Genomic DNA, 15,904 nt, shown 5'->3' with positions numbered 1-15,904 from the left:
CTCTTACACAGCAGCTGACTTGCACTTGACAAGCATCCTATTCCATTTTCTCTACAAATCTGAAAAAAACTTATTTTCCTTACCTTCAAATAAAGTTATTTATCAGGCGATGATTTCTGCCTGCCCGTCCAATGGTTACGCTCTCTCAATCTCAACCCCCGTGTACTCTATAGGATGCCTCAACACTTCAGAGGAGGTAAAGGATGCTCATGGGAGGGGGCTGTATGGGTGAGGAGGGAAGGCAAGTCCTAATGTGAAAGCGAGTGTAGCCCACCATTTAAATAAATCTCAATCAGTACATAACTGCCCATGCAATTTGAGACATTCACAGAAATGGAAGGCTTGTTGCATGGTGAAAATCACCAAAAATGTGTGTAAAGCTGGCATTAAGACACCTTCTCCCCTTCTATATGAACTCCTCTTAGAGGAATTATAGAGAAAAGTGCTAAGTCACATGTATTTCAAACAATATTTTTATTGAAATATTTTAAAGAAATAGTTCATACTCAGGCTTTGGGTCTAAAGCAGGTTCAGAATATGGCATTACCTGAAAATCCAATACTGCTTTGACTTGAAAGCACAACTTCTGCCACCAAATAAAGACATCTGATTGTAGCTTTTATTATAGGACTTTATTACTCTCTTGTTCAACTGATCCCAGAGACATGTTTGCACTTCATCAGATACTTCTATTATTTCTTTAGCTTCTTTTGAGCAGCTTTCTTCTTTACCATCTGTAACCTTTTCATAGCGTTGAGCTGTGATTCTTGAGAAGTAGGACCCTTCAGAGAAGGGGACTGATTGCCAGATTCTGCACTTGCTTTGCTGGTGCTGTTCCCACTGCTGCCTGCTGTTCCACCACTTCCGTTTCCACCAGCAGACTGGCTGATACTTGGAGCTGAACTGCTTGGACTTGGGAGCCCTGTTTTGCTTACATTGTCACTGCTAACTGAACGACAAAGACCTGTTTTTCCCAACGTGAGAGGGGGCAGGGGCTTAAACGGAACAGGGGTTGTGCCACTGTTAGGCGTTGCTATTTTTGAGCCTAGCCCTGCTTTGGCTGTTGCCAACCCTGACAAACCCACAGGTTTTTGATTATTTGAGGCGGTAGCTGGCTTGCTGCTAGTACTCTGGGTTGTGGATCCCAACTTGGCTGTTGATGGACCTGTGGAGGACGTTTTTGCTGCAAAAGCTGCCCACCCTGTAAGGCCACTGGTTGATGAGGAGGAAACATTGGCACTGTTGGAGTTACCAGAAATAGCTGCCGAAGTCTAAAATAAAGACCAATACAAACTCCACATTAATTAAAGCTGATCCCTGCAGAACACAGACCAGTATGAATAATAATATTTTTCACATTCTTGGTATTAGAAAATAAATCAACAGGAAGTAGTGATATATATATATATATAATTGTCCAGTAGCACCTTAGAGACCAACTAAGTTTGTTCTTGGTATAAGCTTTTGTGTGCATGCACACTTCTTCAGATACATTGAAACAGATGAATCTAGGAAGCAGTGTATTATCCCAAATCACCTTGATCAAAAAAACCAGAGGGCACAAAGGGGCAGGTATATCTTAATTCTCCAGGTTAAGACAACACCAACATTTTTACTTAATAATTAAATAAGCACAATGACCCTTCACTCGGATGTAAAAATGACAAAACAATCTGCAGCACCTAAAACTTCAGCACTTGGGAATTAAAAAGATAAACAGCAGAATCCATGGTTATTCTTCTATTACCTGAAATTGCTGTTATCAGGACAACAAATGTGAATTCCCAGATACAGACTTCATCTGTTTTGCATGTTTTGAAAAAGGGAATTGCTTCCATTTAGCCTTAATAGACAGTAAAGTTGGCTGTCTGCAATGCCTTGCAAATATTTGCCCAGGCTTTTGACAAGTTGTCTGGAAGGCAATCACCAGGAAAACCCTACTAAAGAACTCATCTACACTTCAGCTCAACATACATCACACTTGCACAAACTTTGGGCACACTCAGCTAGGAATTCTGCTGCACAATTTCCCATGGAAATGAATGGATGCTGTATAAGAACATGGCAATGTTGAACTTCTTGATCTTTGTTCCTAAAGATCATTTCTTAAAACTCCCAACACATTGATTCGGAATTGGGTCAATAATTACACGTGTTATTAGAGAACTCTTTGAAAATTAAATCTTTCCCCCCTGCCTCCAGGTCTGAATTGATTTGCAATGTTGACTATGCTACACTACAATATTAGATTGGCTTAAAAAGTCCTCTTTTCCATTTGTTCAAAAGCCTACATACTAATTTCAGCTTAAACAAAACAGGGATTCTGTAAGGTTTCAGTTACTGGTGGGCAAGCCCAGCGATGCCCTTAAGCTTTGGAAAAAATGAAGCTGTGCAGCCTTGGAGCTTGTCAGCTTAAGCCTTGGAAAGCTTCCTAATCCAGAAAGCCAATAGCAGAAGCCAAGGCTTTTATTACAGTCTCTGCGAGCTATCCCCCTGGCTTGTTTTCATCACTTCTTCAGCTGATAGTGAGATAAGACTAGTTTTAGTTTTAATTATTATTTCAACTGTTCAAAACTGAATTTTAATTATTTTACTATATATCAGTCTGAAGTGGAAAAGTGATTTATAAATTCCAGTATAAATCAATTAGGTCCTTCCAACCTATCTGCATTCCCCGCAAGTGGGATGAAAAGAACAGCCAAAATTATTCTTACATCTTATCTAAGCCTCGGAAGAAATGCAGATTACCCCTTCAGTCTACCAAATCAAACACAAAATGATTCTTATAAATTAGAAAGGATGAATTCAGTATTTTATTGAGGGCTGCTATCCAAATGGAAGACTTTATCACCCATTCAGAATTATGGACAAACTAGTAGTATAAAATAAAAGTGCTTCAGTTCTGGATTCTAATGAGTTATGTACGATATTAGGAAGGGGGAGGGAGACCTGTGCTAAACACAATAAAATAACTTATTTTTTCCACAAAACATATTATGTACTGTACCTTGACTTCTGTCCTCTTAAACGCTAGGAAAGTTGACGTTGTCTCCATCTTTAGCTTAATTTCTGGTTTCTTTATCAGAGGGTCTTTCACAGCTGGAGCCACTGAAACTACAGCAGGGGCCGGCTTCTGAGAAGGCTTCTGTGTTTTCTGAGCCTGTATAAATTACACATGTTATCATTCTTTATATGGAATTAAAAACAAAATGAAATGCCTTAGCAATGTCAATGGAAATATTCATCACTGGACATGAGAAAGCATGAGGGACAGTTGAAACAAAAATGAGTGTGGAATTTTAAGCTGCATGGAAATAAAAGGTTTGAGAATGGGCACATAAATCAAGAACCCAAATTTGGGAAAAGAGCAGCAAGAATGGCAAGGAAAATGGAAAAAGTACAAGTGGGTAAGGTGGAAGCATTTAGTCAAAGGAAACAGAACTGGAAAACTAGTATGGGGTGGATTCTAATAATAGGTGTGGTTTTGCTCTTTTGGCATCAATCACAAAAGTCAAACAAGTCATAAGAAAGACAGGATTATATGAATTTATTCCTAATTGCAGAATAGCAAATGCAATGAGCAGTGCAATACCCATTCAAATGTCAACACCCCATCCCAACATATTAAAGGATAAGGTCCTTCAAATAGTACATTTGTTGGCTGGTGCAATCTAGGAAGAAATAAGTCAACATTTAATTTTTTTTAACATTACAAAGGTTGCTTGTTTTTTAAACAGACTAGGTCATATTGCTGTTTTATCAGTCAATGGCCCAGTTCAGATTATGGTTTCCTGGTTTGTCAACCTAACACTAAGCTGGTTCAGATGTAACAGGCAAACTCTGTCCTAATGCAAGCCAGGATCTTTGCACTAAAGTTAGTATGTGATGGAAGGGAGAATATGGGCAAGGGGATGAGTTCTTAGCTCCAAAGCTCATTCATGGCTTCATAAACTGCAGTTAATGAAGCCTCAAACAATTGCCGAAGTGGACATTAGCATCTAAGCTAAGTATTATATGATTTCAAAAGTAAGATACAGGAGTTTATCTGTAATTTGAGTGATTCTTTCATGGTTGTTTTTTTAAAAAAATTGAAGCTACGAGAAGCACATTTTTTCTAACACTGAAATGTTCCTTCTATTAACCAACTTTTAAAATTGCAGGAATTGTATATTCTTCCTATACCTTCAATTAACATGCAAAAAGGCATGTCCCCAGAGAGAAGCAATGAAACAGAAGCCTTTCATCTTCTATGAAAGATATTCTACGGGAGCTAAAGATGGTTAATGTAGCCCAATATTTGTTACTTTCTCTTACTTAAAAGATAATTTGCAGAGAGCAATCCATTCAGGACATAAGTGCACAGAGTAGGGGGTTATTGATTCATTTAGCTGATTCCTTCTTCCCGTGCTCCAATGACCTTGCCTGACTTTTACATTTTTTGTAATCCAAACACCTACCTTTGGCATGGGAAATATTAAGATATAAAAATCAATATAGCAGCAGCTAAAAATACACCAGCAGACTTCAAAAAGAATATATAACTATTTATTAAGGCATTTCTTACTTGACAATAAATCAATATAGGGGAAAAATGTATTCCATCAACCCTCCTCCCTTCTAATTCCCCTTTTTATATTTAGTCAAGAAATTCCTTACTTAAAGAACCCAATTAGTGGCTCAGTGCATGCTATCAATTATTCTAAGGGGGGAAACTTCTTACCATTTTTTTCATTTGTCTGGTACATCGAGCACAATACCACACTAGGCGAGGATCATTCACTTCTTTGTCTGTCACTTGAGGTTTATGGCAATCTTGATGGTAGAGATTATGACATTCCTGGCACTCCACTAATGGATTTCCTGAAGTAACCGTCATTTGTCTGCAAAGCACAAAATGTATGGCCTAAGAGTCATAGAATTGTAGAGTTGGAAGGGACCCTGAGGTTCATCTAGTCCATGGGTAGGCAAACTAAGTCCCAGGGGCCAGATCTGGCCCAATCGCCTTCTCAATCCGGCCCGCGGACGGTCCAGGAGTCAGCGTATTTTTACATGAGTAGATTCTGTCCTTTTATTTAAAATCCATCTCTGGGTTATTTGTGGGGCCTGCCTGGTGCTTTTACATGAGTGGAATCTGTCCTTTTATTTAAAATGCATCTCTAGGTTATTTGTGGGGCATAGGAATTCATTCTTTTTTCCCCTTCAAAATATAGTCCAGTCCCCCACAAGGTCTGAGGGATAGTGGACCGGCCCCCTGCTAAAAAAGTTTGCTGACTCCTGATCTAGTCCAACCCCCTGTGATGCAGGAACCTCAACTAAACCAAACATGACAGATGGCCATCCAAACCTCCAAGGAAGCAGAGTCCACCACCTCATGGGGGGAGGGGAGTCCGTTCCACTGTCAAACAGCTAACATTTCCTCTCAAAACACAATCTGGGTGTTTGCAAAGCTGCCTCCAAAGGGCTATTCTTAATACTTCTCAGCAGAACAACACCCATGTGCATCACAATGAAGCCTACGTTCAGAAGATGGCCCCAGCTCTGAGGAACCTAAACTATCTAAAAGTGGGTATGAGGGATAGATAAAGAAGTGAAAAGGAAGCTAAGGATTATAGGATCTTTCCTCAGAGAACAGGGTATGCCCTAGCAAGCCTGTTTCTGGACAAAAAGAGGAAACTTGCCCATGCCAGCCTGCTCCCTTACTCAAAACATTTTGCTTGCTCTGTGTGCCTAGATACACTAATCATGAATTGCTGCCCACAAAGCCACTAGGAAGAAAATGATTCTCTTTACTTTTCACCTCCCCCAAAAAATCAAGTTTAAAAAGCAGTATAGTATGAAAAGCACTAGATATACTTGGTTTATTACCAATGGGTACCTCTCTCATTTAGAAGGGACGCGGGTGGCGCTGTGGGTTAAACCACAGAGCCTAGGGCTTGCCGATCAGAAGGTCGGCGGTTCGAATTCCCGTGACGGGGTGAGCTCCCGTTGCTCAGTCCCTGCTCCTGCCGACCTAGCAGTTCGAAAGTACGTCAAAGTGCAAGTAGATAAATAGGTACCGCTCAGGCGGGAAGGTAAACGGCGTTTCTGTGTGCTGCTGTGGTTCGCCAGAAGCGGCTTTGTCATGCTGGCCACATGACCCGACAGCTGTATACTGGCTCCCTCGGCCAATAAAGCGAGATGAGCGCCACAACCCCAGAGTCAGTCATGACTGGACCTAATGGTCAGGGGTCCCTTTACCCTTTACCTCTCATTTAAGATGGTTTCATACAAATTGCCCATAAAATACTAGGATAGATTGAGTCTTCCATAAAAGTCCTCAGGATGTCTGCAAATTTCATCCAATTCTGCCAAAAAATAAGGAAGTTACAAAGGGTTCCTTTAAGAAAATTTTTTTGGAAGATACCCTTCACAAAAATCTCCAGATCTATGTGGCAGACTATATCCACTCTACATGTGCTATTATGCTACCAAATCATTTACATAAAAAGTATAGCTATTTTGATTTCCTCATAATAAAAAAAAGGGAGAGAAATATTTTCTTTCCCCAAAGCAGGTTTGGCCTTGAGCCCAAAGTCATATCAAGCAGTCACTGAAGTATCTGGACCAAGGTCAGCTGTTTCCAAAGCGGCAAAGTAGGGTCAAAACTGAACTACTACTATCATGACTAATTCTTATTTTATTACTCTTGTATTCAGTGCTGACTGCTACTATCTGAGTTATGTAAATCTAACTGGGAAGAAAACTGTCCAAACTGTCACCACAAATTATACAGTTTGAAGACTGGATCCAGTCCATTTAGATAATGGAAGACATTAGAGCAAGGAGAGCCCAGTTACAACAAAAAACTGATTTAGTTATGGAAGAAGAGCCAAATCTTAGAATAATGACAGATTAAAAAAGGAGACCTCCAAGAAAAAACAGTGAGAGACGATGTGAGCAAGACTGTGCAACAGACTCCATCTTGCACAACAGTGCTTCCCCTTCCTCTTCTTCCCTTTGTTGCCTCCTGCATGCCCCCAAATCTGCTCCTCGGTCCCCCCAACCCGCTGGAGCAGATTTTGGGGACATACAGGGCCCTACAATGTGACAAAGAGGAAAAGAAGTCCCTCTCTGTGACTGGACGTCTGCGCGCTGCTAAATGTCACCCAGGAAGTTTGCACAGGATGTAAAGGGGGAAAGAAGGCATACAGAATTGACAGGCATTATCCTAATGTATTGTTATGCAAAATGGGATAATTCTAGCAGCAGCTTTGATCAAAGTAGTCAAGGTGCTATGTTTTTAACAGTTAAAACATTACTACTATGTCAGGGGAGGGGGTTCTTCTCTTGGAAAAATATATAAACGCCAATTTGGAGACTGTACATTAAGGGAAATATGGCTTGAAGTCAGCCAAACACAATTTCCCAAACTGTTACTACTTTTAGATGACAAATCAGGTTATTTCTAAGCTGCTCTGGCACATATCCCCATGGTACAGGTGCATAGGTAACCATGGAAACTCTATTTGCAGGTGGATGTGGTAAGAGAAATACGCTATGCCTTTATTTAACAGGAAAATGAAGACAGAAGATAATATTCAGATGGCTTCAGAAACAGTTTTTTTAAAAAGGTGGGCTAATTTGAAAACAAATCAGAAAAATCTTGTGCCAATTCTGGAGTATGTGCAGTGTGATTCTAAGCAGGCTGAGCTTACTTCCTAGGAAATGTGCTAAGGATTTACAGCCTTGACTGCTAAATAGAGCAGCTACAGTTTCTTAAAAAAATAAGAAAATAAACTGGATCACAAAATTTTAAGATCTTCCAACTATATGACACATACCTTCATATTTTAAATCTATAAAATAGTAACTGTGGCGAGATTTTAAAAATTCCACACCAAATGAAACATAAAAACTTTGTGTGACAAAAATTGTCAAAATCAAATTTCATTTTAAGCTGGTTTGAAATGGAAACAGTTGAAAGAGTTTGATGCCTTAAATAGAACACAGTATCATTAATATATATGGTATGACATAGAAGCGTTCTTGAAAAGGTATATAGGTTTCTCCCTAATAAATCCTCTATTTTGACAGGATTGAAGTGTCACTTGCAAATCACAAAGAACATTTTGCTTTTGAATATTTAGTTACACTTGAAAACCAGACAGTGGCTTAACAATATTTGTTAAGCAGAACAGCTATTTAAGGTCTCCCTACAGACTACCATGGTTTTTATATTTATACTTATTCTACTACTGACAGTTTCATGCCTCTGGTTAGCCTATATGCATACATAAAGTTAAATTCAACAATTGTCTAAGCTCAGGCTGCCACCCCCTTCAGTCATATTTACTCAAGAGAAGTAACTTAGAATTCAGATTACTTAGGGTGAACTTCTGAAGCGAGCAATTTGAAGACTGAACACAGCCCTATTCCTTTGCTTGGTGAAGTCAAAAGTCTTTAATATCTGAAAGATACCTAAGAACTGAGATTTTAAGATTTTCAAGTTGCACAGATATGCAGTGCATTACACAAAGGCATCTTCTGCAAACCCAAAGCGACTATGATATTAGTAGCTGCAGTAGGGGACAGATTTTGAGCCAAATGTTTCTTTTTTTCCATTAACTTAACAAATCTGCAATATACTGCTATGCAACGTGAACCTGTTTCTCATACTGCATTAAAACAGCGGCATGAACATTCAGTTAGAACTGAATACCCATATACATAAAAACAAAACCTATGCATGCCCACAAAATACCCTCACCAACCACAAACACAACAACAACAAAGTGAATTAAGGCTACATTCTTACACCTGCTTACCTGGGAGTAAATCCTTTTTTACTCAGTGATATTTACCTACAAGTGAGCATGCACAAGCTTGGGCTGCTAGTCTGAAAACTTTTACAGACATAATTTATTGTTTAAATTTTAGGTCTTTGATCTCATGAACCATGGGAAAATCCTATTAGAAATTACCGCTTGGCTTATAAAGAAAAATGACTATTTAGAATTGACAACAAAATGGTCAATTACACCCTATAAATCTCCTGCAATTGCCAAATTTTCCCATACTCACCGGCAAACAACACAAGCCAAACCCATCTCCATGGCAAAATCATCAGCACTAGTTTCTTCAAAACTTGAAAGGTCTGCCATGGCCAAATCCTTGCTAGTCTGTACTGTGATTGGGGATGAACGAGTCTCTGGCTTTTCTAGTCTTGGTTTCTTTGGCATGTCAACTCCTTCACTGCTTTCCAGCTTTATCTGCTGAATGATATACACACACAGTGATGGTGAAAACAAGAAAGCTTGGAGCAAGTAAATAAGAAATCAGTTTATAATTGAAAGAAAGCATATTCATTGCATAACACAAAATTTACAGAATGCATTACATTCATCAACATAACCTTTCCCCCCATATCTCCAAATTATGTAGAATGTGAGGTGCTCTGAAAATTACAGAAGTCCAGTAATACTGATAAACATATTTATCGCCACTACGAAAGGAACCAAAGAGTACTGGCACATTGAAATCAAAGTAGTTTGCTGTTGTTGCTTAAAGCATTTGGAAAAAGTGCCTCAGGCTTTTTCTTCCAGCAGATTCATAGTTTAGTATTACTCTGATCTTACTCCATTACCAATAATATGAAGCAGAATGGATCATCTTAACATCTGAAGATCAGGCTTATTATTCATAACTTAATATTCTGGATTAAATGCCTTACCAAGTTTGTAGATCCCTTAAAATGAAATGAATTCTTACTTATGAATACTAAAGTGATTTTCCTGATTTATTAAGAGCACTTCATTCCTACAAGGACCCTCTATTCCTGTTTGTCACCCTGATATGCATGGCACACCAGTATTCTTACCTCATATTATAAATGGGGCAAGTTTGTTGTGGCTGAGAGGTAGTGGTTAATCTAAGGCTACCCAAGCAACTTCATGGCTGAACTAAGATGCTCCCAGGCCCATCATTCTTGCTCTTAATTTCCATGCTAGCACCAGCTAGATTTAATTACAGCCTTGCATTAAATAGAAGCCCTGCTGTCATGCAGTCAAAAACAGTGGTGGGTAAAGTGAGATTGCAAGCGAGGCAAAATAAACAAAGCCCAAGCAAAATTAACATGCTTACTTGTCAGCCTGCAGCACTGGAAAGCTGCTAAGGAATTTGTAGACAAGGAAAAGGGCACCCTTTGAAAACTAAACAATCTGCATAGAAGAGAAAGCACACAGCTCCTACTCTTGAAAGAAGTGAGCAATTAACTATGGAGAGGACACAGCTAGCATAGCAGAACACATTCATACACAAGGATTAATACCACCCCCAAAGCAAGAAATAATAAAGAGTCAGTTTTTGCAAATACAAATATGTAACCCTTGAAATTCCTATCCAAATAATGCTTTACAGGTAGCAGTAGAACTTACTTTATCAGCAGACCTCTTCTCCGCTTCTTTTTTCACCTTTTCGGCTGCAATGGGCTTGCCATTATTGCTACCTGAAGGAAGGTTTGAGGAAGCCTTAGGCTCTTGCTTAACAGAAACTGGTTTTGTAATAGATACTTTGGGCTGATCTACCTCCTGTATAAAGCATAACAATAACGTTGTATTAATGGTAATATTAGATATAGTTGCTATGCTGAGATCAAAACAATTTTGTTTTCACTTTGAGAGGTGACAAAGCTTAAAATGTTACCCCAACCCCAAATACCATTTTCCCCTGCCAGCACAGCCAGTTGCCAAGGAGGATGGGAACTGCCATACATAATATCCAGGGGGCACAATTTGGCTACCCCTGCCCTAAAGTGCCAAACAAAGTGGGGGAAATAGAGATTCTTTAATACAGATAGTATAGGCATTTTATACTATAAAGGGTTTTTTTGGTTCAGTCACTTGCATGCCAATCCTACACAAAATTATTTAAGTAGAAGATGGCTGGAGCCTGTGTATGCTAAGGATCTGGACCATTTTGACAGTAATGTCAGCACTTCTACTATGCAAGCCAGAACTTCTCTCTCCCCTGCTATCAGGTTTTATTTTTACATCCCAAGTCAACAATGAGATCAGCTACCAGGTCAATCTATCACTTGTGATACTACAAAGGCTAAGCAGAACTTACCCACTGGCCAACCCTTTACTAGTGAAGGAACAAGTAACAATGCTGATGGCAATAGCAACACATCAGAACCATTAAAAAGGCCTTCTGGAGCCCAGATGAAAGAAATCTGGTAGGTCTGTTATAACAGCAGTTCTTGCTCCTGTGCTTTAAGGAACCTGAAACATGACTCACAGCACCACCTTACTTACGCGAGCCACATTCTGCTCACCGGCTACAAATTCTATTTTTCATTGATTTCTAATATTCAGAATAGGATTCTAAGTCCCAAGCAGTCTTAACAAGAAATAAGCCCGTTGAACCCAGTGGGGCTCACCTCTGAATATACATGTACTGAATCAGAATGCAAATGTACAGACAAATGAAAGTAGATAATGATGATTTTTGAAGTTCTTTTCAATTCTTACTGGCTTCTTCAAGTAATAGGAAAGAGCCTCCCATTTCAGAAGTTATATACAGCACAAATATATCTAACACATTTCATTCGTTCACTCCTGTACCTTCTGTGATGGGCGATAGTCAATCCCCCTAGACAAAGATTCATCCAGTAGTGCTTTTAGCTTTTCAGCTGAATCCTTGCTCTTTGAATGCAGAAAGCCCAGAGCTTTCAGGAATATGGGGTCTAGCTCCAAGTTCAGAGTAGCAGCCATAGCAGTATCTTTAAATGAAAATAAATAATGAAAGAGCAGAACAAATATATGCCCCCCCCCTCCAAAAGTACAAGTTTCTTAAGAGGAAATCTGTCACCTTATTCTTAGCAAAAATAAAACAGTTTCTGGAAATAATACTGTGCATTTAGAATATAGGTTTCAAGACTTTTGAATCTGGCACAGTCCCGGCAACTAACTCAAGTTAATCAAGAAAGTTGCTGTCTGTATTTGTTTTATTTAAAACAATGTATTTACTGCTTGATTGTAAATAAAACCTCTAACCAATTTACAGAAAATAAAACAAGCATAAATGTTGTCAAGAAATGAAGAGTTAAAACAGGATTTTTAAAAATCAAAATATAATTCATTAAAATCAACAATAGCTAAAAATACATGGGAACATGGTTTGCCTGATAAAAAAGATTTTTTAGTAGGCACCAAAAAGATTACAGTGAAGGCGCCTGTCTGGTGTTTATAGGTGGGCAGTTTCGAAGTGTAGATGCCACCGCACTAAGTGAGCAGCTAGGATTATTTAGCATCTATAACAGTGCAAGTTCCATAGACTCTGGTCCATGGGGTCACGAAGAGTCGGACACGACTAAAAGACTAAACAACAACAACAATGCAAGTTCCATAGACTAAAGTCATATCTGGGGCAAGGTTATTTATGCCCCACACTGTTCTGGTCTCAAGCTATACTACGGTATTTTTCCGTGTATAACACTCCTCTGTGTATAAGACAACACCTATTTTTGGGGACTCCAAATAAAGAAAATGGGGTGGGGGAGATTGCCCAGAGTTGTTGAGCTATTTGGGGGGGGGGGATTGCCACAAGTTGTTGAGCTTTTTTGTGGAGGGGAATTGCAGAAAATAGCACACCCGCCTGACCGACACTGCCAATCGCACGCGTCGCCAAAGCCACCAATCGTCTGCCTGCTCAACGCCAGCAGCCACCAATCACCCGCCCAGTCGCCAATGACAATTTCCTGCTCGTGGCTGCAACCATTCGCCCCCCCCCCTCCGCACTATCTGTGTATAAGACAACCCCCAATTTTTAATATTAGTTTATAAGTTTTAAAAGTGTCTTATACATGGAAAGCTATGGTATATACCAACATTCAACACCCTGACCTTGGTCCAGGAACTCTAAGTAACGCCAAAAGATGCAATAATGACACTCTCTTGGACGGCTTTGAAAGTTTATGGACAAATTCATGGAGGATAAGGCTACCAGGAGCTACCAAGCACAAGGCTGCCTCCAGAATGAGAGACATTAGGCACTGGCAACTTGGTCTTCCAGATGTTTTGGGACTACAAGTCTCATCATCCCTGACCACTGGTCCCGTTAGCTAGGGATGATGGGAGTTGTAGTCCCAAAACATCTGGAAGGCTGAGTTTGCCTATGCCTGCATTATGCCTCTGAATGCCAGTTCCCAGAGAGCACAGAGGGAGACGGAGCGCTGTTGCACCCAGGTGCAGCTTGTGGGCTTTCCAATGGCATTGGGTTGGTCACTGTAAGAACAGGATGCTGGACTAGATGGGCCTTTTGGTTTGATGCAACAAGACTCTTTTTTGTGTTGTGCTTTTATGTGTTTGCAACCCATCAACATCAGGCGCACCTGTCAAGGTGGCTGGTAGAAAATGGCAAGGTGGGCGGGGGTATACATAATAAAATTATGATGATACAAAGCTCTTCACACTATGCGTTGATTCGTGTCGTGATTATTATTTTTTAAGTAATTTTTATTAGGTTTTGCCAGTGCTTTTTTCTGGAGGGATGCAGGGGTACGCATACACCTAAACATTTTGTGAATCTCTGTACTTTGGTCCATTTACTGTATTTATTTTTCCTGATTTCAACTCTAAAATGGTGATTTTCTTGAGTCAAAAGGGGAGCCCCCCTAAGCAATTTCTTAAAGAAAAAAAGCACTGGGTTTTGCAATGTTATAATACAAACCTATATTAGCAACAAAAACATAAATAACCAAACAAAAACTGGGGTGGAAAGCAGGAGTTGATGATTGAAATACTGTAATAGGCAGGAGGGGGAAGTTATTTGCTTCGTTGTTGTTATGTATTGTGTTTTCTGCTGCAAAACGCCCGTGCTCTTCGGATAAAGGGCGGTATATAAATTTAATCTTAACATTTTTTCCAACACACAATACAGTATAAAGAGCTGTAATGTCGCCTGAAAACGAAACAAGGCGGACCCAAATTCCGGGCAAGGAACGCCTCGATTCATTCTCTATAAAAGCATCAACATCCGGGTTACAAACCACCGCTTGTTTCGTTTCCTTAAATTTTATACACCGCTTGATTGTGAAGGGGAAGCCACAACACCTGAAAGCGGTTTAGCGGCAATAACATTAACGGGAGAGACGTGGATTTTATAAACTGTCAGATTAGGGGAGCGAGGTGTTTGAATGCGGCGGGGAAGAAGCGCTTTAACGGGAGAGGCGGGACTAGGTCTCTCTGCCGCTCCTCAGACAGATCAAGGCGCTTCCCGCCAGCGCCCCTGCTCTTTTTACCTCAGCTGCGTCTCCGCCCGGGAAACCCCGTAGACAAAACTCGCCCCTTCTTCCCCCGCCGAGCGCTCGTAGGGCCCGGGAGAACCACGCAGACGACGCCGACGCCCCCGTCGGGCCGGCGCAACCTCCTCCTCTTCCCCGACCTCCACCTCGCGAAGCTCCCGGCTTTTCTCCCCGGAGGTGCCGCCGGCCCTGCCGCGCTTGCTCCTTCGCGGAGGCAGGCACCGGAAGCGGCGGGGGCAGCCATGACGGAAGGCAGGAAAAGGCGGAGCTTGCGACTTCAAGCCGGGAGGCGGCTGCCTGCTAATAAGGGAGCAGCTCCTGAGGGTAAGCGCCTGGCGGACGGTCCCCGGGGGAGCGGGAGAGGCGCGACGGAGGAGGGCCGAATAGGGAGCTGGGCGCCACCCCTTGGCTGAAATTCACGGGGAGTGATGGTGCTCTGGGCAATCCAGCCTCTGAGCGCGTGCAGAGTGCATCACCGTTTCACCCTCGGGTCAGACCCAGTCAGGGCCGGTTCTGACTAGCTCAGGCATAGGCAAACGCGGCCCTCCAGATGTTTTGGGACTACAGCTCCCATCATCCCTGACCGCTGGTCCTGTTAGCTAGGGACGATGGGAGTTGTAGTCCCAAAACATCTGGAGGGCCGAGTTTGCCTATACCTGGACTAGGTTTTGTTTTAAGGGGGTGGGTAGGTGGAGGGTTGTGATCTAGTCCTCCCTCCCCACCCGATTCCCAGAAATCTGCAGCTGCTTAGTGCTAGCGACCCACTGCTGCCTCCACCGTCTCCTCTTGCTGCTGGAGGTGAGGTGAGGTGGTGATCCAAAGGATTTGGGCACAGTGGGCTCCACTTAGTTTCTGCCTCTGCATTTAGGGAGGTGGGTGGTTTCCAGACAGGGTTGAGCTTCAGCACAGGACCAAGCATAAGATTGCCAGCTTCTTTCTTACAAAGCACGTCGTCCCCCCCTTTTTGGGGGGGAGGACAAAACTCCACCTGTTGAATACTGGCTGCTGGTGAGCTTATTAAGTACAGTGGTACCTTGGGTTACATACACTTCAGGTTACAGACTCCGCTAACCCAGAAATAGTGCTTCAGGTTAAGAACTTTGCTTCAGGATGAGAACAGAAATCATGCTCCAGCGGCGCGGCAGCAGCAGCAGGAGGCCCCATTAGCTAAAGTGGTGCTTCAGTTTAAGAACAGTTTCAGGTTAAGAACGGACCTCCGGAACGAATTAAGTACTTAACCTGAGGTACCACTGTAGATGATTTCACGGGGCACAGCCGAAATTCAACCGGTGGGGTTTTCCTCCAGCATGTGGAGCTGGGTGGGAGGCTGCATCTGTTGAATGTCTGCACACCAGGCAACTTTTGAAAGATGCACATGCTTCGGTTTTTAAACATGTGGCAACACTCTGCACAGTGTAACTGAGGGAAAATGTAAGGAAGGGCTAGAACAGTGATAAAGCAAATGCTTTGTATGCAAAAAGTTACCTGGTTTCATCCCTGGCATTTCCAGGTAGGGTTGGAAAACCCTGTTTGAAATATTAGAAAGCTGCTGGCAGGCACTGTAGATGGTGTATGTATATGAGCTTCCTATACTGTATTCCTAAATTCCTAAATGTTTATGTT

At 41.5% G+C, this 15,904-nt stretch overlaps 2 protein-coding genes across 5 annotated transcripts in view; one reads left to right on the top strand and one right to left on the bottom strand.

Moving 5' to 3' along the window:
• Window positions 1-457: 457 nt before the first annotated feature.
• INTS12 (integrator complex subunit 12) lies at window positions 458-14,416 on the bottom strand. 2 transcript variants are annotated; one of them, XM_081209374.1, is made up of 7 exons: window positions 14,279-14,416; window positions 11,601-11,758; window positions 10,413-10,565; window positions 9,061-9,251; window positions 4,721-4,880; window positions 3,008-3,160; window positions 458-1,271 (listed from the first exon to the last, which is right to left on the bottom strand). In XM_081209374.1, the coding sequence occupies exons 2-7, from the start codon at window positions 11,748-11,750 to the stop codon at window positions 693-695; spliced, it is 1,386 nt and encodes a 461-aa protein (XP_081065500.1). In that variant the 5' UTR covers window positions 11,751-11,758; window positions 14,279-14,416; the 3' UTR covers window positions 458-692. The 2 variants fall into 2 exon arrangements, with proteins under 2 accessions (XP_081065500.1, XP_081065501.1); XM_081209375.1 differs by having other exon boundaries at window positions 9,061-9,248.
• A 50-nt stretch (window positions 14,417-14,466) lies between these two features.
• The window catches only part of GSTCD (glutathione S-transferase C-terminal domain containing), a 55,720-nt gene continuing 54,282 nt past the window's right edge, over window positions 14,467-15,904 (top strand). For 2 of the 3 annotated variants that reach the window (XM_081209346.1, XM_081209348.1), the window contains exon 1: window positions 14,467-14,605. The gene's annotated coding sequence lies outside the window, so the exon portion shown is untranslated. The remainder of the gene's footprint in view (window positions 14,606-15,904) is intronic. The other variant, XM_081209347.1, reaches the window with a different exon arrangement.

The sequence above is a fragment of the Podarcis bocagei genome (assembly GCF_964188305.1).
Source record: "Podarcis bocagei genome assembly, chromosome: 9".
Classification (NCBI taxonomy): Eukaryota; Metazoa; Chordata; class Lepidosauria; order Squamata; family Lacertidae; genus Podarcis; species Podarcis bocagei.
This window is presented reverse-complemented; position numbering and strand designations above follow the sequence as displayed.